Here is a 26186-nt window from a genome sequence, read left to right on the forward strand (position 1 = left end):
ACACAGATGTGGAAACCAGTTGCTGATCACCGATGCTGATTCCACATATGCTCACCGATGCCGAAACCAATATTCGATGCCATCAGCGCCAGAGTGTTCACCGGCACTGATTACGCATCCACTCGCCAATGCAGCTATAACTCTATGCTGAGTGAGTGTGAAATAAAAACTTTATTACTCTAGTAAGACGTGTTATAAAATACTGTGGGGCGAACTTTCACTGTGTAATTGGTATAATTTAATTAGTATTAAATGCTCACAAGAGCTAAAGTCAATAGAAGTAGGGACAGTATACAACAAGTTGGAGGGAAGTCAGGACCACCCATGACTATGAGAATTACTGAAGAAGGGCCTGACTGGTCTGAGTTAGTAAATCTGATCAAAACTTTAAATGCAAAATTAGACGCTCACTTCAATGTCCAGAGTGAAGCTTTAAGTGCTCATTTCAATGCTCAGAGTGCAGCCTTAGGTGGGAAAAAAACCCTAGACTTATTCTAAATTAAAGGCTTGAGGTGAGATTCTAAATATAGGACTAGATTTAATAAATTCTCAATTAAAGGCTCTAAATGAAACATATTCAAACAACAAATATATTTGTTTGTTAAATGTCAAAGTAGATGCTCAAAGCAAAGAATCTAGTAATCTATGCAAAGGCATAGGTGCTTTAAAAAATGAATTTGATGCCAAATGTAATAATGGACAATCAGAACCTATTGAAAGCTTAGACTCTTTGGAAGATGTGTACAATAGTGAATACAATAAAGTAAGACAGGGAATGAATATTTTGAAATGGGGTGTAGATCAGCCTAAAGAATTAATACCAATTATTCAATCACAAATTACAGGTGAAAGTACTCGAGTGGATAATGTCGATAAATACTTCAAATAGAATTTATCTAACTTTGATATTATAAATGTATGTAGTTTGGAGGAACCATCTGCACAAATTATAGACCGAGATATTACTGAGAGCATAATCTTCGGAAACGTTGTGACTGTTGCTTGTCCGTACTTAATGATGCAAGCAAAGTTATGGACAATTTGTGTGAAAAATTCAAATTTGTCCATGACAAAGTAGAAAATAGGCTAACTTTACCTAATGTTGTGTTTCCTAGTAAAGTGGTAATTGTTTTATTGTGGGGAGGCTTTCACACAAAATCTAACGAGAAGTATTGGACCGTAAGTAATTGAGTGAGGTCAATGTCAGACCCTGTGGGATCTGGGCGGAGTCCCATTTGTCTCCCAGGGATGTTACCATTCTCTGTTAATGGGCGGAGTGATGACCGTTGCATTCCTAGTTGTTTTCGGTGTTTCTTCTGTACTATTTTTCCTGCACCAAATTCCCTTCAATTCTTAAACTATTCTGTAATATATTCTTGAATTCTTAAACTATCCTATAATGTTAGTAATTAGGAAACTGGATATGACTACAAGATTAGGACCAATTTAAGAGAATCCCAGATGAACAGTGATCTCTAGACATGAAATGAAATGGATAAAATAGTATTTGAGTCAAAGGTACAAAATGATGGTACTATTTACACCTAGTGGAGTCTGGAAGACATAAACTGAACAGAGTATTTTATGTGTGTACAAAATATAGTGTAAAGTGATTAAATAAACAACTATTTGATTGTAGTGTATAATTTTCTATTTTTATAGAACATTTTATACCTTTTATGAGATGTGATGTAAAGGGAAGGGTTTGTATTGATTTTGGAAGGGCTGGGTATTATAGGTTTAAAGCATGATTTACACTAACTAATAAATCATGGCTAACACAGAACACACACCACACCTTTCAGACAGCTCTTGCAGACAAGTGTGACTGATTCTTCACCATTTGCCATTCCAAAGGGATTGTTAGGATTTTCTTTAGGGACTTCAAAGGTGAAGATGAGAATGTCTGTTCTGTAGGAGACGTTTAACATCATACCTCCTCCAACTTCTCACTCAAGTACCAGCGAAGTAGGGATCCTGGGGAAGGGGGACGGGAAGGATTTCCTGTCTTTGGGGCTGTCTTCTTTCTCTTCTTTGATCTTAGCAACCATTTCTATTTTTTCCTTTCTTACTTCTCTTTTGTGTACCTGCCTATTTTTTCCCTCTTTCCATATTCATCTACTTCTCTTCTCTACTTCTCATTTTACGTGGTTTCCAATAACTTATAACTTATTTTATATAAGTAGGCCGATGAATCAGGCTACACACACACACACACACACACATTGTCATACACACAAATATACACAAGTACGCAAACAATGAAACTACTAACTAGAAACCTGTCGAGAGGTATCAACTGTCAGGTGTTGTAGGAGGAAGGTATGTGTACATCATGAAATATGCACACATTGTTGTTCATTGTGACGGTCCTACATCACACATGTATTATAGAATAGAGAGTAGAGGGGTTTTTTGGGCGCACAACAGAAAGGTCTTCAGCACCCGTTCAGTAACATAGTGAGACAGCTGTCAATAAAAATCCCAGAACAGGAATATAAAACGGGTAAATATATATATACACATGAGAACTATGATGATTTCATATCACATATATACATAAGTATAGAAAAACTATGATGATTTTACAATGAGTATACAAAAGAAGGAGGCATGAGTAAAGAAGAAGAATGCAAGTCAGATTGGAGTTAATTATGATGCTTAATTAAGTAAAGTCAGTGTAGTAAATACTCTGATGGAGTGATGAGTCAGCCGCGTGGGATTAAAATGGTTCAATTGGCTCTGAGCACTGTGGGACTTAACATCTATGATCATCAGTCCCCTAGAACGTAGAACTACTTAAACCTAACTAACCGTAGGACATCACACAACACGCAGCCATCACGAGGCAGAGAAAATCCCTGACCCCGCCGGGAATTGAACCCGGGCGTGGGAAACGAGAACACTACCGCACGACCACGAGATGCACATGGGATTAGGTGAGCGGTCTAAGGTGCAGCAGTCCTGAACTAAGCGGCTGGTCCCGGCGAAGGTTCGAGTCCTCCCATGGGTATGGTTGTGTGTCTTTGTCCTTAGGATAATTTTGGTTAAGTAGTGTGTAAGCTTAGGGACTGATGACCTTAGCAGTTAAAGTCCCATAAGATTTCACACATTTTTGAGTGATGAGTCAGAGAGTAGTGGTATGTGATCATTAGGTGTAGACGTAGTATCTCTATGAGTTGAATAATATGTGTAGACATAGCATCTATTAAAGATTACAGAAGTTGAAAAGTAGAAGAGGACTCTTACAGTATTAAATGAAGTATTAAGAAGTGAGCATGAAGTGTGAGATAGATTTTTATTTTTTCCAGGAAATATTTAATTATAGGGCACATAAAGATGTATACTAGGGCAATAAACCATGAGGCCTACTCCGGAAGGGTAAGGAGGGTACACCCAGCATTTATTGAATATAAAAGGCAGATAGGCAGTCCTCAGAAAGGCTGACCTATAATGTATGGACAGGGGCACAACAAAGGGGATTGACCTGAACCTATCAAAGCGGAAGGAGGAAATGCACTCATAGGGTCAACCCAGGTGTAAGGTATAGATGCTGATCGTAGGAGAAAAGGACAGTATTGTGACAGAAGTTGCACATTTAATAGGAATTATTCTGATAAGTTTGAATTCTATATTCCACCAGCATTATTGTTTTATGTGAGTTTGCAAGTGTCGAGAAGAACACTTTCATTTGCCCAGAGTTCCTCCAGACTACAAACAGTCCATAATGAATGAGGCTATTACATACTAAAGAAGCAGTACAAAGGATTAGAATAAAGAGTAAAATACTCAAGTGTCATTAGCACCTGGAGCTTATGATTGGAAAACCAAAGATTGAGGCCCCACGACTCCTAGATATAAAAGAATTGACTCCAACATTGAGCGAAATATTCCCGTTTTATAATCAAAGTAAAATGAAAAAAGAAAAGCGAAGTAGTAGATAAATGGGTTATGCACAGTTAATAAAAAATGTGGAATTATGAGTTGTTATTCTTTGTAATAAAATGCACATAACGAGTATGTATAAAATATCGCGTGTTCAAGCTGAGGGGAGGGATATGTAGTGTGTTGAGAATTTCCACATAAATTCCAGAACAATTTGCTCTTCTACCATCTCAATTACACGATATTTAAAAAATAAGTGTGAGAGAATGTACATACTGCGTGACACATGTCTGTGTGTGCAGGCTGGAAAGGAGTCACGGGCACAAGGTAGAGGTGACGGTTGAATGTCATCGACAAGTGTTTGCCACTTGCACCACAGAAGTTGTTTTGGAAGAACAAGAAATAATCATGTAGTATTCTTTGCTGTTTTAGTGTCTGTGATTATTGTTAAAGAAAAATGAACAATTGATTATAGACATTTAATTGTACTTCATGTGTTGGACATGCTATAAGTAAGACATGTTCATGATTACGTGGTTGCAAAAACTACACTAAAAAAAAAAATTTAATCGAATCTAATGCTGGACGAATCGGTCGACTTGCAAACATTCGAATATTTATGTGAGAAGTGGTGAATTTATTCTTTGTGGAAGTTGAAATATACCATGGCTAAACTACAATTATTTTGCGAGTAAAACAAAGATTCCAAGACTTACCAAGTGGGAAAGTGCCGGTAGACAGGCACAATAAAATAACACACAAACACACGCACACAAAATTACGAGCTTTCGCAACTGGCGGCTGCTTCGTTGGGAAAAAGGGAAGGAAAAGGAAAGATGAAAGGACGTGAGTTTTAAGAGAGAGGGTAAGGAGTCATTCCAATCCTGGGAGCGGAAAGACTTACCTTAGGGGGAAAAAAGGATAGGTATATACACACACACACACACACACACACACACACACACACACACACACACACACACACACACACACACATCCATATATATGACTTACCAAACAAAAGCGCTGGCAGGTCGATTAGACACACAAACAAAGCGCTGGCAGGTCGATAGACACACAAACAAACACAAACATACACACAAAATTCTAGCTTTCACAACCAACGGTTGCTTCTTTAGGAAAGAGGGAAGGAGAGGGTAAGACGAAAGGATGTGGGTTTTAAGGGAGAGGGTAAGGAGTCATTCCAATCCCGGGAGCAGAAAGACTTACCTTAGGGGGAAAAAAGGACAAGTGTACACTCGCACAGGTGTCTGTGTATGTGCGAATGGATATGTGTGTACACTTGTCCTTTTTTCCCCCTAAGGTAAGTCTTTCTGCTCCCGGGATTGGAATGACTCCTTACCCTCTCCTTTAAAACCCACATCCTTTCGTCTTTCCCTCTCCTTCCCTCTTTCCTGAAGAAGCAACCGTTGGTTGCGAAAGCTAGAATTTTGTGTGTATGTTTGTGTGTCTATCGACCTGCCAGTGCTTTTGTTTGGTAAGTCACATCATCTTTGTTTTTAGATATATTTTTGCCACGTGGAATGTTTCTAGAGAGAGAGAGAGAGAGAGAGAGAGAGAGAGAGAGAGAGAGAGAGAGAGAGAGAGAGAGAGAGAGAGAGAGAGTCTGATAAATTCCCGTAACCAGCATTATTCTTCGGAGAAGGAGGTTTTGGACATCGACGTAGCCCACTATCCAGTGAAGATCGGCTGTGGATATCAAGTAAGTCACCTGATGTGAGAGACACTTGGATTTTGCTTGCAATCCAAAGTCACACCGCTTCTTATTGTCACACAGCATTAGAATTTCTGGCTTACTGATGCACTGCCAATCATGTTCACTCTCAACAGATTATGTTTCTATAAAAGCTCAAATCAGATTCATTGTAAGTTACTCTGTAATTATGAGTCCTAGAACTTTTTGTCATGAACAAACTATTGTTCTGATCACTAAATCTATTTTTGCATTATGTAAAGAACTCCAAAATATGTTAGCCTCAACATTCCTGTTGTAATTAATGAGATATTAATTATTTTGTATCAAGAATTGTTAGTCAAATTTGTCAAGCAAACTTTCGATACTAAATCTGAAAAGCAATTTTAGAAATCATGTTTGTTATAATCAGTCATTTATTATCTTCAAGCCTGTAACTGTAATTCCTTATGAAATAACTGATTTTAATTGTAACAATTAATGTGACTTTGTTGAGCACTACTTTGAAAGAACCTGTATTGTTAAGAAACTATACAAACAATGAGATTAAGAATGGCAGTAGAGTAGTTGTTCTAGAGCAATATAAACATTAACACAAGATGCAAATTATGTGTTGGTGTAAATTATTTAATGTAATCGGCTTCTCACATTGACTCTTGAGATTTCTACAGCGAAGCAATTAATATTATGCACCCAAATTAACACTATACTGGTGGAGAAAGGTCGTCACAACCAATAAGATAGGTACACACTCCAAGCATTTCACTGAAGTTAACACAGACTCATAATCTACGAGTGTGTCACTCCAACATTTTTAGCTAGAATCTGGTAAAAAGTTTGTGTTAGAGGCTATATATGTAGACCACATAAATTCAAAAGAAGTATCTGGATAGGGAGGTAGTATAATAAAGAGGATGACTGATATTAATCCCAAGGGATAATAAAAAGTCATTCTGGTGTCTATGGTAACTATAGTGCTTGAAAAATGAGTCAAATGAGTGAAGATAGTGGGGGATACATTAATACCAGTTGATTTTAACTACAGTTGTTGATTGCATAGGAAAGTTATACAAATGATGAAATGGCTTATGAATAGGCAGGGTTGTCAATTAAAAATTAATGAAAGGTAAGATCACTGCACTGCATTTTTAAGGAGGAATAAAGAGATACAGTACATGTCCAAGGAATCATCTGAAAGTAAGGTGGATACTTTGGAGGAAAGAGGTTTTGTTCTGAATTAGGATATTGATCGTATATGATGGAAGAATTGTTGCTAAGTAATGCTAAGTGGAGTTCCTGGACCTGAGGAGCTGACAGTATAATTGGAGTGTGTAGGTCACACTTGGAGGAATTGATTGTAATTGGGGATGCATTTTGCAGATGGAGCATCCCATAGAAAGCTAAAGTAACCCTAAATATTCATACAGCTATATCAATCTCTTTCTCCTTGACGGCTCCTATTCTGTAGAAGAAATTCTATGTTTGTAATACGTAAAAGGTGGTGGGTAGGAATGGCGATTTATTGTGAAAAATGATCCATGGAACATGAAAGTAACTAACTAATTATCATAAATTAGAGGAAGTTTAATGATTGTCGCCTAATGACTGAAGTACTCAGTGATGGTAGACTCATTAATATAGAGGACAATTCATATGAGAAGACGAATGAATGTACTGTCAAACAAAGTCATAGAAGTATGAAACACCTCTCAGTCTTGTGAAAATTCAAATGGATTTGATGAACTGGTAAAATATAATGCACCAGAGAAAGTGACTGAAGAGTTTGGTAGAAAGTTTCAGGGTGAAAGGTCTTGATATTTCTAGACATTAAAAAATGTAGGTGTTTGATGTTAAAGTTATGAAAGCATAAAGAAGAATCGCTTCCACAATAACAGTTGTTGCCCATATCCTTCAGCTGAGAAAACTTCTGGAAACAAAAAGGGTAATATGAGAAAATATATATGTTGAACAGAGTCAGAAAAGTAAAGAAGTTGCATAATTAGTTATTAACATTATTACTGAGAATATCAGTATTCATTGTATAATAATTGCTGTTTTGTTGTTACAGTATCGGTGTTACTTGACATTGTGAGGATGGTCTGGGGGGATGCAATGCAAGATGCTGTATTGATATACAAATCTCAGTGGGTATTTTTTTGCACATTTCCACCCATTAGAATGTCACACCGGTGTTTTCTCTCTCTCTCTTTTTCTTTTTAAGGGGGGTGGGGGGTGAAAATGATAGGTGTGTGTTAGTTGAGATTGTAATGTTATGTTGCATGTACAGCACACAACTTAGGAGAGCTGGAGCTGGGGTGACAGCAGAGCCATCCAGAAATCAGAACCTGAGCCACAGCTGGTGTCAAACAGGAACGCTCTCACTGGGCATTGAGCTGGCCGCAAAATTTAGGGTCTATGTGAGGTTTCTTAAGAGAGTTAAGCCTAAGCCAGTGCATCAAATGAGGTGATGTATAATGTTGTGGACTTGTGGACTTTAATGTTAATATGTGGAAGGAGGAGAACTGTAAAAGTGGCGGACCCATATAAGATCAGCTCCAATTTTTTTATACATTTCAAGTAGAAAATTTAAGTTGGAAATGCATAGACTTCACAGGATTACCAGATTTTATCTATAATTCAACACCGCAAAAAACCACTGTACAAATTTGGATGAATAAATAATAATCAGTGGTCCAGTATATCCTCTGTTAATTTTTGTAACAGAGAAAATTACATTGCTTACCACCTGTCTAACTGAAAATGCTCACAATCCCAGTGTCCTAGTAAAAATGAACACTAACTCCATGGTTCTCAAGGGGATTTTGCAGCTTCAGCATCATAATAGGGCCTCTGCATTGTTAGGGGCAATGACTGGGAGTCTAAATGATGATCCCTTCACAATGGACATGCAGTGGCATTGTGCTCCTGGTGCATCTATAAGTCCATATGATTAACGTGTACAGAAGGTGTTGGGTGGCTGGTTGGTTGTTGGAGTTAAAGGGACCAAACTGTGACCCATCATCCTACATGTATCGAACTAGGAATAACCCCAGAAGGATAATAGGAAAGGCACATCCTGGGAAACACAATTGTAACCAAGATACAATATGACAGAGATAAAATCAAAGAGAAGTAGGAGGGGAGTAGGATAGGGTAAGGTGGGCAAGCCGCTCTACCCAGAATGCAGCTGAGAGTCCTGGGAGCATGGTATGCTGTGGGAGACGCACCCTCTGCATCTCACCAGCAGCACCTCACTGTCCGTTACCCCAAGGAAATGAAGAACACAGATAAGATGATAAAAAGTTTAGAAAATATAAAACATTAGAAACAGCAAACATTAAAGATCAAGGAGAATAAAAATACGGGAAGGATAGGGGCCAAGTCAGACTGCCAAGCAAGAGCCGCCGTGGGACCAGTGCCCCCGAGCAGGTGAGGGGTACCCTCCAACCCCTCACATAGTCCAAGAGGCCAAAGTGCTCCACCACACAGAGATGAGTAGAAACCACTTTCATGTGTGAAACGTAGAACCAGGTCAGCCATTTTGGCATCGTCCACTACCACCAGAGGTACAATGCCAGGGAGTTAAGACATCGTCACAAAGAAGCCAAATTTGAGCATTTAGTGGGATGTGGACCACCATCAGATGGGCATGACATCAGCAGTTAAGAGGGTCCTCACGTCACACAATGTGGCTGTGGGTCAGCCAAGTGTGGCCATTGCATAGATGACAAAGGACAGTAGATTCCCTGTGAAAAGGGCAAAGGGAAGACTGTCACATGGTCATGGTCTCCTTTATTGCCCTCAGTTTGTTTGGGGAGTTAAGAATGAATGATTCCAAGGTCCAGACATTCAACAATTTATGGCACAGAGTTGTCCGAAGGACCAGTTCTAGGACCCTATTTTCACAATTGGCATCCTGGTAGCCTACTTTGGCAAATAGTCAGCATGTTCATTCCCTGAGATCCCAACATACCTAAGGGTCCAAATAAAGCTGACTAGCCATCCAGCTTGATGGAGGTAAGAAAGAAGATCCTGGATAGATGTGACTAATGGGTGACAAGGGTAGCACTGGCCTATAGCCTGAAGGCTGCTCAGGGAGTCACTGCATATTAGAACCATCTTGCCGGTGCAGGAACAAGCATGGCTAAGGGCTCATTTGGTGCCCACCAACTCAGCAAAGAGCGTAGTTCACTCTACCCTGCATGTAAAACTGATTCATCCATCACAGATTGAGATGTCACAGTATACCGCTTCCGAACCCAGAAATTCATCAAAGGCAGACAGGAACAGGTGGCAAAACACTATGGAGTCAACTGAAGCTTTTGGTCAAAGGGATAAATGAAGACAGATCCAAGGTCTGTGTACACATCAAGGGGGCATATGCGCTCCCTGACAAGAGGCAACAGTGAGGATGTTGGAGTTCAGAGCAGAGATATTGTAGTCGAACTGCAATTGTCATCCTAATTCTAGGTCTCGGTTGTGGGAGGTGGACCTCCCTACTAGGAAAAAGGACACAGTAGTTTGGGTGCTTAGGAGAGCTGTGAACATGTAAAGCATAACTGAGTACCTGCTGTTGGTTCCTGATCCGTAGTGGAGGGTCCCAGCCGTCATGAGTAGGCTGTTCACAAGGCTACCTCAAAAGCCTCCTGCTGCAAGTTGGACCCCCCCCCCCCCCCCAGTGGTGTATCAGGTCCAGTGACCACAATGCTAAGGGTGATACTGAACCATATGGCAGAAACTCATCATCAAAATGGGATAGGATCAGGGCTTTGTAAAGCTGCAGAATGGCCGTGCAGTCTGCACCTTAGTTGGTGTTGTTGAGGCAGCAAAATATATTAAGATGTAGCCAGCACCTTTGCTTAAGCTGGTGAATATGGGGAAGCCACATCAGCCAGGCATTGAAGACCAGTCCCAAAAAGTGATAAGTCTTCATCACACTGAGTAATTGGTCAGTAAGGTAAAGTTCTAGTTGTGGATGAACAGTATGATGGTGACAAAAGTTCGAGACCCGAGTTATGTCTATCGAAAACTGAAAGGCATGGATGAGTGCCCACGACTGCACCTATGAAAGGTGCCCTGGAGTCAGAGTTCACCAACACCCAATTAGAGGAGCAATAACAAAAATCATTGGCATACAAGGAGGGTGATACAGAAGATCCCATGGCTGCTACTAGATCATTGATGGACACTAAAAAGACATGGACACTTAACACAGGGACCTGTGGGACCCCTTACGAGTATGGGGGGAGGGGGTGGGGTACTATGAAAAGCACTGACTCTAATGTTGAAAGTATGGTGCGACAAGAATTTCTGTACAAATATCACAAATGGGTGCCAGAGTCTCCACTCATGTAAAGCAGCGAGAATGTGGTCAAGGAGACAGCAATTAGGTGATAAAGTCAGTGAATAGTTGTCCAGATGGCAAACCAAATTATGAGCAGTGGAATGGCATTGGCAAAAAGTCTCAGATAGAGCCAGAAGGCCCTGAGACTCAAGAGGCCAGCACAGTCACTGGCTCACCATGCATTTGAGTAACTTACAGAGAACATTGGTGAGACTAATTGGATAACAGCTGTCCACCTCTAGGGGATGCTTACCCAGTTCCAGTACCAGGACAATGATGCTCACCCGCTATTAAGATGGGAGCTCACCCTCTCACCAGGTAAGTTTGGAGATGGTAAGGAGATGATGTTGATAATCCAATGACAGGTGTTTGAGCATTTGGTTGTGGATGCAGTCTGGTCCTGGGGTTGTATCAGGGAAAAGGGTTAGGGGACTGAAGAACACCCACTCAATGAATGTAGCATTACAGGGACCCAGGTGGCGTGTAGTGAAAGATAAGTGCAATTGCTCAACCTTCTGTTTAAAGACATGAAAGACAGGTTGATAGTTTTGAGAGGCAGAGGCTTGAGAATAAAGCAGAGCAAAATGTTCAGCTACGGTGTGTGGGTCAGTAAAAACAGTACTGTTTGAGAAATACCAAGTACATCTGTGGAAGACTGGTATCCACAGAGGTATCTAATCTTCTCCAAAATCTGCGAAGGAGGCGTACATGGTCCAATGGTTGAAATATACTGTTCCTTGCATTCTCCCTGCCATCACTTGATCAACTAACAGACCTCAGCATGGAGCTGCTTAAAGGCAATGAGATGCTCTATTGATGGATGCCACTTATGGCATTGGAGGGCCGATCTCTGATCTCTAATGGCCTTGGCAATTTCCGAGGTCCACCAAGGTACTGCCTTTCGACAGGGGGATCCCGAATAGAGAATCACTAAGTCAGCTGCTGATAGAATGGCTGCTGTTACATTCTGGACAACCTCATCAATGCCTCCAATTAGTGAGGAGCACAGAACAACAATGGAGGTAAAAGTCTTGCGAAGAGCCAAACTAGGTAGGCATGCTGGGGAGTGACGCTGAGGGAGGGACAGGGAGATTGGGAAGTGGTCACTACCACACAGGTCACTGTGCACTCTCCAGTGGTTGGATGAGAGAAGACCAGGGCTACAAATAGAAAGATCAATGGCTGAATAAGTTTGATGTGCCACACTAAAGTGTGCAGAGGCACCAGTATTCAAGAGACAGAGGTTGAGATCTGCCAATAATTTTTCTATGTCTTTACGGCAGCCAGTGATCATGGTTCCATCCTACAAAGGGGGGGCACTGAAGTCACTCAAGATTAGCACAGGTGGGTGGAGATGAGAACCCAATGCAGAAAATACGTTCTGAGGCACTCCACAACTGGGAGGGAGAAACATTACAGATGGTAAAACGCTGAAATGCCCTTACCCAAACAGTCAGCCTCCAAAGTTGTGTCAAGAGGAATAAGTTCTCTGTATATACAAAGTGCTATCCAAAATTTACGGGACTGCCGCTGCCATCTCTTGAAAACATTACCTTTGGACTAACAGTCACCATCACTCTCAAAGTAGTTCCCATCTGCATGTACACACTGGACCCAGCACTTCTGCCATTGGTCAAATGTTTTCGGGAAATCCTGTTCTTTGTATTTATCACCGCCACAAGATTTGCACAGAATTTGATATACACACACTGTTCTGTTCACACATCCATCGTAAAATCATCACACACCAAACAGAGTATTATGAAAATCACTGTGGACACGCAAAACGTCCTCCCAGCTAAATGCCACACCACACACTGACTCATAAGATATGCAGCTCTTGCCGCGTAGTGGCGCAAGATCTACTACTCCTACTTTCCAGATGGGAGCACCAGTCCCAGAAATTTTGGATTCCACCTCGTCTATAGTTCAGAATATACTGGCAAACTCCACCTGATACCTTATCATAATCAGTATGACTCTTAAAATATCCCAAGTATCCATGAAGGGCAGAGGCCCAAGTTGATGGAAACCAAGTTTCCTGAAAGGCAATGCACAAAACAGGGGGAGAAGGTTGAGAGATGTTGTAGTTCAGGCAGGTAGTGGAAAAATCCACTGCAATTCCGCTGGAGAATTGTGCTGTCAGTATACTGGGAGGGCGTGACGGGACCAAGGAGGCAGGTTATGTCCCAGGATTACCTGCTGCCACTGGTTGAGAGGGTATGATATCAAGACACATAGTTTCTGAAACACATTGTATGGTGCAATCTGTAGTCTCAGAGGCCACCGGGAACACTGACATGATCACAGGAGCAGAACATATGGGATCAGTTGGCGTGGGGTGCCACCAGAACTTCATTCTTCTTGAAAGACTTCTGTTTGTCTTTCTGTTCTTTAAGGGGTTTGGATGACTGGGAGGGCTTCCCTGAAGTAGTTTCAGGGACTGAAGATCATGAAGCTCTACAACAAGCAGCCTGTGGCTCCCAGGAATGTCCTGGGGGATCCGTTCCTCGCATGAGTAACTGGACAAGGGTGATGGGGCTTTGGGTGGGGAATGGGAATCAACATCTCCATTGGGTGGAGAGCCATTGATCTCAAAGTGTGTGTGTGTGGTGGAAGATAGTGGGAGGGGGGGGGGGGGGGAGCAGCAGGAAGAAAACCCCCAACCATCAGGGGGAGGCATGGTCAAGCCCTGAGGGCTCGTTGTAGGACGCTTAATGGAGAAGACTACTGTTTGCAGAGACAGTGACATAACCTTAGGTATAACATATGACCTAGAAGCAACCTCATTGTCCTTTGGCCCCCTATGGGCACATTGGACAAAGTGTACACCCTGTCGCTCCAAGTTTGCGTGTAGCTCATCATAAGACTGCATGAGGTGATCATGATGGAAAGTGATGCCTTGTATCATGTTTAGACTATTACAGGGAGTGATAAGTCACCAGAATGTTACCCAGCTTGCCACAAGCAAGCAACACCCATGACTGGGCAAGGGATATTGTTCTACTCAAAATTGACCCATCTTCATTTTGGAGATGGGTGCATACTCTTTGGCATACATGGGGAGGTACCAGCTCAGGCACCAAGAGGCCTGCTTGGTCAGGGGGCTGCTACCATGCAGGTGCCTAATATCCCCTCCCTCCCTCACGCTGCTTCCACAATGGGAGCTACTGTGCTGGGTTTTAGGCGTAGGTGTATTACCTTACTGGAAAGGAAGGATGCTTAGGTAGAAAGGCACAAAGGTGGAACAGACACCGCATTCAGCAACCTTCCATGCACCATCACACTTCTGAAAAATTTGGAAAAATGGTGGCAGTTCAAACCCCACAACGGGGGACCACATGTTTTTTAATGAAAAGGTATATAGAGTGCCGAAAGTGAAATAGAAAACCAGGGTCCTAAATCACTTACCAACTCCAAGTGGGGTCTACACCAGAAAACCATCCAATGGAAAGGCAGGCGGAGAAAGGGATGGTGGAAGTATAGGCTTGTAGCAGAGAAAGGAATGTAATGGTGCAAAAGCTGGGGCCCTGTTGTAGCCACGCATGTACTCACAAAGAGTTGTGAGCCTTCAGGGAGGAAGGGGGGGGGGGGGGAGGCACAGAAGGTGTTGATCTATTTTCAAAGAATGGAGGTCAAACGAGGAAGCAGTGGCAAAGCATGAGTTAGCTCGAATGGCCAAGGAAAAAGCTAGGTTGCTAACAATGAAGCTATCCTATAGACCAAACCAAAGAACAGGATTTCAATACAGGAAAGGAAGGAATAGTGGCTCACAGTTCCTTGCTTGCCACACAATTACTCACACAGCATTTGTGAAGCTGAAGGGGGAACTAAGAAAGAAATAAGTTGTGATTTGTTTAAGTTGTTCCACTGGAGTTGGTTAGATTGGTTTCGAGAAACTTTGGATATATAAAGCAGGATGACTTTGGGAATTCAAATTATGATAAATTACCTAAATTCAGAGGCTCTAAATTTAGGTCTGTACCCAGACAAAGACAAACACGGATTTGCAAGCAGGTGCACAATTATACACAGATGCACACATGTGCATATGTACAACTGCTTGAAAAGGAATGCTCAAGTGGAAGAGAGAAGGGAAGAATTCATGGGGAAGGGGTGAGAGGTAAATGAACATTACTTACAGGTGTTCATTTGAATCTGTCATTGATGACACCCCATGCTTGAAGTCACCTTTCTGGACACAATCAAAGCAGTCATCACCTGAAAAACAACACAGATATTTCTGGGGTGCGTAATTGAAAATGTGTTATGAACATGTTAAACAAGGAAACAAAGAATAAAAATTCCATTCTGCTCAAAATATAATTTACCTGGGCTGATATCATATTTGAAACATTATGTAGCCACTTTCATATTTTTTATTGTGTGCTCTTAAAGTAATTCCCTGTCTCTAAAAACTTGGCATCTTTTTTGTTGTTCATGCTTCTTTAAGCTAATTTTTTTTCTATTGCTGACAACATTTCTCATTGCACTGAAATTTTTTTATTCAGATTTAAATGACTGGCCATAAGTAAGTGACACAGTATTTAATGAAAAAATGACTAGCAGCCTATACACCATAAAATAATGCAATACAGTGTAATTTATATATTCACATGGCTCATGGAATTGTGAATGTCTTCCAATTGCAGGCCACTTTAGCAGCTTCTGTGTCTGATGTCTTACTTGCAACTGGTGTGTTAGGCGACTGAAGTGATACAGAGAATATTAGTTTGTAACTGTATTAAATGGGAGAAGCAAGAGGGTGAAATTTGTGCCAACACATAGCTTAATCTCCTATAATACCACCAAGGGGGCTGCTGAGATTAATGTTCCCCATCTGGTGGAAGATGTAACGTACCGGTTTACTACCCAATACACTTCGATAGTGATGCACTTGCTACTAGATCACGTGAGTGACTATTTCACAAATACAGTTGATATTTTTTGTCATTTATTGTTTATTGGTTTTGTTTCATCATCAGAACTAATGTCATGTAAAATTAACATTTCAAAAAAACACAATGTAGATTCTATTTTATGCTAACTCATATTTCAAGAAAAGCAACCAACCACACTAACTTGTATAACTCCTGTTCGGCAACTTATGATCAGGAAGGCATTTGATGTACTTGCATAATTAGTATAAAATTTTTCATTATTTGGAATTCACTGTTTGGTAGAGCATATTTGTTAAAGTTTGTGTAGAACAACTAATTTTTCCAAAATTATTGTAATAATGTTTTTTTTTCTAAACGCGTGATATGGTTAGACTGGAGAAAATTATCTGTAAATTTGAATGTTGTACTAAAACTTTTATTTGCCTAAGATAGAAAATTAGAATACTTTTCATTATCTAATAAAACAAACTGTTGTGTTAAAGTTTAGTAGTTTAATGTAGTATGAATTGAAACAATATTCCAAAAGGTATTCATTGGTATAAATGTAAAAACAATATGTGGCACAACCTGTCATGTGTAACTGCTGAGTTGAGTAGCTTTATTTCAGTTGTTGTTTCAGTTTACATTCACATCTACATATACATCTATGTGATTACTCTGTTATTCACAATAAAGTCATTGACAGAGGGTTCAATTAACGACCTTCAAGCTGTCCCTATAACGTTCTACTCTCGAACAGCGTGCAGGAGAAACAAGAGCACTTAAATTTTTCTGTGAGAGCCCTGATTTCTCTTATTTTTTCATGATGATCATTTCTTCCTATGTAGGTGGGTGCCAACAGAATGTTTATGCAATTGGAGGAGAAAACTGGTGATTCAAATTTCATGAGAAGATCCTGTCACGACGAAAAACACCTTTGTTTTAATGATTGCCACTCAAATTCACATATCACACCTGTGGTACTATTTCCCCTATTTCACGATAATACAGAACGAGCTGCCCTTCTTTGTACTTTTTCAACGTCATGTCAGTCCCAACTGTCAGTCCCACACTGCACAGCAATACTCCAGAATAGGTCAGACAATTGTGGTTTAAGCAGTCTCTTTTTAGTAGGCATGTTGCACCTTGTAAGTGTTCTGCCAATGAATCGCAGTCTTTGGTCTGCTCAACCTGCAACATTTTCTATGTGACCGTTCCAATTTAGGTTATTTGTAATTGTCATCTCTAAGTATCTAGTTGAATTTAGAGCGTTCAGATTTGTGCGACTTATAGTGTAATTGAAATTTAGCAGATTTCTTTTAGTACTCATGTGAATAACTTCACACTTTTCTTTATTCAGGGTCAATTGCCACTTTTCACATCACACAGATATCTTATCTCTGTCCTGTACAGTGTGTGTCCAGTCTATAATGAACCAAGTTCATTTGGTTAAAATCATTTTTTTAAGAAAAGGAAAACTGAATTCATCATTTTGGAGACTGCTTGGAGGAGATCCAACAAGTGAAAGCCATGGTATATTACATTTTCAAACTACTGGAAGAAGTTTGATGTGTGATAACTACAACAAATACATTTTCATACTATGATTCTCAAAGAATTTGTTTTGTCATAATTAACAAAGTCTTAATAGTTATGTAAAATGTAAAGATAGACTGTGAGGTCAGATTTAAATTTATCTATAGCCAGGTATTTAAGTGTGAAATCAGTGCTTTTATTGTTCATATGATATATCAGAAATGTTATCAGCTATGATGAGTTTAATACATGCAGGAAATACCTGGTACTTACTATTTCACTTTGACTTTAAATTAATTAGTGCACATGAGAAATCAAGCAGGCTAAGCTTTGTGTAAATGAGAGCACATAATGATGATGATGATGATGATGATGATGATGATAATGATGAATTATGGAATATTTGTCAGAAATAATGATGTGCTGGAATAAGTAGAATAAGTAAGTTATGATTAGTGCTCTGCTATCACTAAATTTAAATTATATTCATCAGATCACACAGAAATGTTGAAATGTGGAGGAAATAAATTTCTGCATGGTGAAGAATTAGTTGTGTTTGAGGTACTTAGTGAACTTGATTGCCATGAAAGGCAAGTGAATAACAGCAACAACTTTTTGCCAAGTCAACTGATCTCTTTATGAAGACATGATGACATAAGCAACATCTGTAGTAAGAAACTCACTGGACCATGTGAGAACATGTTATTACAGATATAATTAATACAAGTGAATGAGAAACTGCATGAAGTATTGTAAAAAGAAACTGAAGGCAATTACTCACCATTAAGATGATGATATGTGGAGTTGCCGACAGGCATAACAAAAAGACTGTTACACACTAAGCTTTTGGCCAAAGCCTTCTTCAGAAAAGAGAGGAGAGAACACACACACACACACACACACACACACACACACACACACACACACACACACACACAACCACCATCTCCAGCCGCTTTTGGCTTTGTTCCTGTCTGCATCTCAACATGTGATCGTTACAGTGAGCAGCAACATATCCTTTTCAAAATTGTTGATATTCCAACCTGGATTTTCTGTTGTCTGAAGGTACTACTGTAAAAATTGTGGGGAACGCTAGTTAAAAGGTATAAAATGAAAGCATTACTGTTATCACTGAACATTTAAAAAGTCCGCCTGTCTCAGTTTGTACATAGTAGCACTATGTTGTTTAATTTTAAGAATCGATCTTGTTTATGTAGTAACCAAAGAATTTCTACTAGTTCCATGAGTGTGGCTGTGGAGTTTACATCCACATGAATTCTGTAGTGATGCCAAAAATTTACAGGAATGTTTTCATTTTAATGTTGATGTGTGCCATTATAGTTAACTCTAGTTCACATGTATTTTTATCTGGAACCCATGCGTCTACAGTACTACATGCACTTATAAAAACAACTTTTGAGTAATTACGCATTTAAGATGAACAATATGCTTCTGCTGCTTCAATACCTGTACATGATGATTAATAATATATTCAAATACAGCTGTTTGACTTGCTATATACATTATTTTTGCCCTGATTATATTAGATTTATTCTCATAGAGAATACTGACTGTGAACTGCATCCAGTACTATGGTTCAACATGAAACTGAACGACAAAGCCAAGAACTGGGACTGGACCAGAGTGAATGATAACAGAGACACAAAAGAAAGAAATGGGCAACCAAGATGAACCTGAATGAATTGATAATCACATCAGATAATGCCAGTTCACCTAGAAAACAAAATAATTTATGAAATATGTCTTCATAACTGAATTAATAATCATTCTTATTAAAGCCTAGTATTTTCTGTGAGAAAATAATTCCTCATAAGAAATAGAAATTTTGCCATGTATTTTCTTTACAAACAGAAAAACTATATGTTATACACTTTCACATCTCTTATGTATGTATCATGATTCTGTTATGTCCAAATCATTTAATATATTTTGCATAAGTAATTTAATAATGTTGTCTCATAGAAGGTAGTTATTTCCTATTCAACTGAGTTAAAGTAATTTGTAAGAGAATAACTTATCATCATGTTTATTACCATTTTGCAATTTTTTACTTACTGTAATTCTTCATTAGCAAAAATCATTGTAAATTAAACATCATTCACAGCAGTTTTGTTTCATTTCCAGAACAACACAAATAACAACACTTTGTAGGAACGTTTGTACCCAGTTATAGCCATATAGAACCCTATTTGGCCAGGTGTCAATTCCTTTTAAACATATCCTCTTGCTTTGGTACATGCAGTTTCTGGCAGAATCTCATGCATAAGGTACATGATATTCTTGGGGGGAGGTGGGTAATTATTTGGAATTAACTGTTTAAAAGTTCATATTTCTTGAAATTTGTGTAAAAAGGCTAACTTTTCCATGAGTTGAGCACTTTTATTTCAGGTGCTGTTTTTGTTCAAGTTCTGTACAGCATGTGTCCCATCTGTAATGAATGACATTTGTTTAATTAAAATCAGAATATTGTTAACCCTCACATTGCCAAGTGGGGTATTCTGATTACCCCAGGTTGATTTTTTCCCTATAATAATGTTATCTGAAGGGCCACATGCCTGTGGTTTCATGACTTTGTACTAAAATGATTGACATTGAATTCACACTCATGACTGTCTAATTTATTTGATTTTATCATTGTTATTCAAGTCATTTATTGGTGGGATTGTGAGACTACCCCGCTTGGTATGAAACGTCTTATTTTCTTATTTGTAGAAAGAGAAGATTTTGGGAAATATATCTGTCATTCATCTTCTTTGCTGAGTTTTGCCATAGATCCAATGTCTGTTATTGTTGAGTTGAATTTGACATTTACTGCTGAGCTAACATTACACAAGTCAGTATTTCATCTGCAAGTAAGGCCGTCCAAAGGACTTTCTAGCGAAGAGATCATGGAAATTCTATACAATTCTGATGTCAGTGATGATGAAAATGAATGTGACATTGATCATGAACTGAAAGAATATATGGAACCTCTTGACAAAATACCATACCATAGCATCAGCTGAAGCTGATGATGAAATATTAGAAGACATTACACATTCACGTGAAAAATTAGTAGTAGAAGAAGAAGAAGAAGAAGAAGAAGAAGAAGAAGACACTGGAGATTTGTTTGTTTCTAGAAGTGGACTACAATTTTCTAGTAAACCACCAAAAGGTGGGCAGTGTCCACGTCACAACATTTTGAATGTAACCCCTGGCCCAGCGAATGATGGAAAAACACTCAAAACAATAACAGATCCATTTTTATTATTTATCTCACCAGAAAGCGTGAGCGTCATTGTAGAAGAAACAAACACGGAAGCCAAACGAGTAATTTCTTTGTGGAATGCAGCACATTCTTGGAACAAAATGACATGGAGAGATAAGTATGCAACTGAAATGTACGCTGTATTAGCAATTCTAATAGGAGCTGGTCAAACTCATGGACATCGCACATGTGCCTCCGATCTGTGGGGAGGTAGTGTTGCCTTTCAGCAACCATTCTTTTCTGCTGCCATGTCAAGAAACTGATTTTTGTCTATACTAAAATTCTTGCGATTTGACAACAGAGGCATAAGAGCACAGAGAATTGAAGAAACCAAGGACAAGCTACAAGCCATCAGGGTAGTGTTGGACAAATTTCCATCTAACTTGTGCAAGAACTTCTATACTTATGAATACGTGACTATTGATGAACAATTAGCAATGTACCAAGGAAACTGCACTTTTAGGGTTTGTATGAAGAACAAACCTAGCAAGTAAGGCATTAAAATTCAAGTTTGTGCTGATTTGAAGACATCTTACTTATTACGGATCCAAATTTGTGCAGCAATGGTGGACAATACTCGGGAAGTGAATCAAGAACAGAGAGTTGTTTTGGATCTGATGGAACCAATTCTGAATGACGGTCATGGTGTAATAACTGATAATTTTTTCACAACTTTTCCACTGGCTACTGAACTAGCAAAACAAAACATGACATTGGTGGTACCTTGCGTTCCAATAAGATTCTGAAGGAATTCCTGCCAAACAGAAAGAGAGAAGTTCACTCTTAAACCTTTGGTTTCACAAATGATTTGACCCTAGTTTACTATGTACCAAAGAAGGGAAAGGCAGTGATACTATCTCTACTCAGCATAATGAGAGAAAAGTGAGTGGTGAAGAAAGTGAACACAAACCCGAATCATACTGCACTACAACAAAAACAAAGGTGCTGTAGATAATGGGGACAAAATGATAAGAGAATACAGTTGTGTTAGAGGAATGAGGTGGTGGCCACTAAGAATCTTCATGGAAATGATAGATATTGCAGCACTGAATTCATATATTCTGTACACTCAAGGATTTCCTGAATGGCAGAAGAATAACCGAAGCTGACATGGTAGAGACCCTCCCCCCATGAACCATGAACCTTGCCATCAACCACAACGGAGGGGTATCTGCTGAGAGGCCAGACAAACATGTGGTTCCTGAAGAGGGGCAGCAGCCTTTTCAGTAGTTGCAGGGGCAACAGTGAATTGTGAATTGTGAATTGTGTTTTATTCATCTCATGACGTACATTTGCAATCCATTTGGTTTGCGTACAGGAGACATGTCAAAAATTTATAAAACAATTACAATGATTTTTACATTAATTAATGATAGCACTATAATAAATAACAACACTATAAGGATATTTCTTGGAACATGTAACACATTGTACCCAGCTCAAATTTCCAGATTGTCCTGCATGAATTCATCCACTGAGTAATAACACTTCATTGTCAGTACCTCATATAGCTTTCTTTTAAGTGAACCTAAATTCATCTGCATCAACTTGTTCCCTTTTAATTTATTAAAAATTTTCATTCCCATGTATTGAGGTCCCTGGGCAAACAGTCTGAGGCGGTGGGTGGGGAGCATAAAATTTTCTTTGTTTCTGGTATCATGTGAATGGACAAAATGGTTTCCCTCAAATAAGTCGCGTCTGGAGTACAAAAATATAATAATCTCATATATGTATAAGGATGGCAGAGTTAATATTCTGAGTTTCCTAAATAATGGTCGACATGGTTCTTTGTGATTGGCAGTGCACATATTTCGTATGATTTTTTTCTGTATTTTTAGTATCCGCACTATGTTTGTCGAGTTACCCCAAAAAACAATACCATACCTAATAATGGATTCAAAGTAGCTTGTATATGCTACTTTCCGCGTGTCAATGTCCGTTGCAGTTGATAATATTTGCATTGCAAATGCAAAGCTGCTCAATTTGTTTGCAAGGTATTCAATGTGTGCCTGCCACCTCAAATTTTCATCTACTTTTAGACCTAAGAATTTGACTGAGTCAACTTCTTCTATAACTTGGTTGTTGTGTACAATCTTAATTTGCTCACATTTTGACTGTTTGGTTTTGAACTGCATCACGTGAGTCTTAGATATGTTTAGATTCAGCCCATTTAGCTGAAACCAAGTTTCTAAGGTACTGAGGGTACTGATCACAGATTTGAGAATTTTTTCTGAATCCTGATCTTCAACTAAGACAGAAGTATCATCTGCGAACAGAACTGATGGGGAGCTGATATTTAATGGTAAGTCATTAACATAAAAGAGAAATAGGACTGGGCCTAATATGGAGCCTTGTGGAACACCCTGAGTAATTTTTTTCCAGTCAGAAAAATAATATGCGCCATTTGAAGAAATGCTAACTCTTTGCTTTCTGTTGGATAAGTAGGATTTAAGCCATTGTAGGGCACTGCCGCCAATGCCATACTTTTCAAGTTTGTAAACAAGCAATGCGTGGTTTACGGAATCGAATGCCTTTGTGAGGTCGCAGAAAATTCCTGCCACCTTATTTCTCTTGTCTAATGACGTACTTATTTTCTCAATGAAACTGTTAACTGCATCTACGGTGTTTTTCCCTTGCTGAAAACCAAATTGATTGTTTAGAATAACAGAATATTTTGCAATGAAGTTTTGGATTTGAGCAACAGCAAGTTTTTCAAATATTTTAGATAGGACTGGGAGAATTGAGATAGGACGATAATTTCCCATGATCTCTCTTGATCCCTTCTTGAAGAGTGGTTTGACTTCAGCATATTTCAGTACCTCTGGGAAACAGCCCTCTTCAAAACATTGATTTATTATCTGAGCTAGTGGATTTGCAATTCTATTGTGTACCACTTTAATAACTTTGGTGGGTATTCTATCCCAACCTGCAGATTTTTTGTTTCTTAATGTTAAAATAGCATTTTCTACATCCTCAAAAGAAACTTTTGAGAATTTTGTAAAGTTTTCAGAGTTTTTGCCTAGGCCAAAGGGATTTACTTTGTTGTGATAATCTGCTACATCTACATCAGATTTTGCTACATTTATAAAGAATTCATTAAAGTACTCTGGTATTTGAGTTGGATTTACAACAGTTTTTCCTTCAATGTCAATTTTTGGAATTTCTTGGTTACAGGCTTTAACACCTAACTCAGATTTAATGACTGACCACACAGCCTTTGTCTTATTTTTATGATTTAAAATTAACCTGTTGTTTGCCAGTTGTTTTGCTGCCTTGACAACAATTTTAAATATGGTTTTATAGAGTCTAACATAGTTAATGAAATTTATATCTTTATTATATTTTAGTTCTCTGTGCAGTTGCCTTTTCCTTACACTGGAAATTTTTATGCCCTGGGTAATCCACTTTACTGTATTTGTTATCTTATTGCTGCAGAGTCTAGGTGGAAATGTTTCATTAAAGTCTGCAAGAAAACTATTTAGGAATTTCTCAAAGTTTTTATCACTTGAGTTACCATAATCAAAAGGCCATGTTTTATCTCTTAGCTTCTCACTAAATGTTAGCAAGTTTTCTTTGCTAAAGTTCCTGCTCATATGGGTTCTTGTATGTGAAATGTTTGTGTCTGTCTGTGGCAGCTCAATAAACAATACATAAAGATCTGAAATACCTAGATCTACACAAAATTTATACACATCTTCATATACATAATTAGTTAGAACATTGTCAATGCATGTTGCTGATTGCCCATTGTCCCTGGTAGATTCAAAGAAATTCAATTTGAAACCATATTTCTTAACTAAGTAAGTGAACCTTGAAGCTTGGCTACTATTACATGTGATATCAATATTAAAATCAGCAGCTATTACAACTTTTTTCTTTGTTTCTCTACAAAGGTCTTCTAGCATAATTTGAAGCTTAGATAAGAATAGTTCTGTTGTTGATGTCCCTGGAATTCTGTATATTGAGATTATTATAACATTTGCTAGCGAGTCCACTATTTCTACACAACAGCTCTCGAACACACATTCTTCATTTAAATAATTAAAACAGTTTCTGGTCTCATAATTTATGTCATTGTGTAGAAGTATACATGAGCCTCCACGTAACTTGTTTCTTCTACAAAAGCTACTTGCTAATCTGAAGTTCCCTATTTTGTTCAGAATTTTAATTGTCCCCTCAGTCAACCAGTGTTCATTTAAACAAACAACTTTAATATTTGCATATTCTGACAGAATGATTTCCAATTCATCTATTTTGGAGCTTTTATTATTAGAAGCATCAGTGTTTAAGCCATTTATATTCCAGTGGATAACATACCTACTTTGACTATTTCTTACAGGCTTTAGCATATTTCTTGCCAGATAATGGTTTGGTTTTTTCTTTCTTAATGCTACACACGTTTTTTCACCCCCATCACTACTTATAAGTTTCCCTTATTTTTTATGATCTGGCAAGTATCTAAGAACATCAGATGATTGACTGATCTGGCCTTGTAACACTAACCAAAATGGCCTTGCTGTTCTGGTACTGCGAACTGCTGAAAGCAAGGGGAAACTGCAGCCATAATTTTCCCCGACGGCATGCAGCTTTACTGTATGATTAAATGATGATGGCGTCCTCTTGGGTAAAATATTCCGGAGGTAAAATAGTCCCCCATTTGGATCTCCGGGCGGGGGCTACTCAAGAGGACATCATTATCAGGAGAAAGAAAATGGGCATTCTACGGATCAGAGCGTGGAATGTCAGATCCCTTAATCGGACAGGTAGGTTAGAAAATTTAAAAATGGAAATGTATAGGTTAAAGTTAGATATAGTGAGAATTAGTGAAGTTTGGAGGCAGGAGGAACAAGACTTCTGGTCCGGTGAATACCGGGTTATAAATACAAAATCAAATAGGGGTAATGCAGGAGTAGGTTTAATAATGAATAAAAAAATAGGAGTGCGGGTAAGCTACTACAAACAGAATAGTGAATGCATTATTGTGGCCAAGATAGACACAAAGCCCATGCCTACTACACTAGTACAAGTTTATATGCCAACTAGCTCTGCAGATGATGAAGAAATTGATGAAATGTATGATGAGATAAAAGAAATTATTCAGGTAGTGAAGGGAGACGAAAATTTAATAGTCATGGGTGACTGGAACTCGTCAGTAGGAAAAGGGAAAGAAAGGAACATAGTTGGTGAATATGGATTGGGGCTAAGAAATGAAAGAGGAAGCCGTCTGGTAGAATTTTGCTCAGAGCTTAATCATAGCTAACACTTGGTTCAAGAATCAGGAAAGAAGGTTCTATACTAGGAAGAACCCTGGAGATGCCAAAAGGTATCAGATAGATTATATAATCGTAAGACAGAGATTTAGGAAACAGGTTTTAAATTATAAGACATTTCCATGGGCAGATGTGGACTCTGACCATAATCTATTGGTTATGAACTGCAGATTAAAACTGAAGAAACAGCAAACAGGTGGGAATTTAAGGAGATGGGACCTGGATAAACTGAAAGAACCCGAGGTTGTACAGAGTTTCAGGGAGAGCATAAGGGAACAATTGACAGGAA

The 26186-nt window shown here is 38.9% G+C and overlaps 1 protein-coding gene across 1 annotated transcript in view; it reads right to left on the reverse strand.

Annotated features, from left to right (window-relative positions):
• The window catches only part of LOC126272353 (uncharacterized), a 104894-nt gene that overhangs the window by 66170 nt on the left and 12538 nt on the right, over nucleotides 1-26186 (reverse strand). The window contains exon 2 of the mRNA XM_049975161.1: nucleotides 15086-15164. Coding sequence (XP_049831118.1) covers nucleotides 15086-15164 — 79 coding nt within the window. The remainder of the gene's footprint in view (nucleotides 1-15085; nucleotides 15165-26186) is intronic.

The sequence above is a fragment of the Schistocerca gregaria genome, chromosome 5, assembly GCF_023897955.1.
Source record: "Schistocerca gregaria isolate iqSchGreg1 chromosome 5, iqSchGreg1.2, whole genome shotgun sequence".
NCBI lineage: Eukaryota > Metazoa > Arthropoda > Insecta > Orthoptera > Acrididae > Schistocerca > Schistocerca gregaria.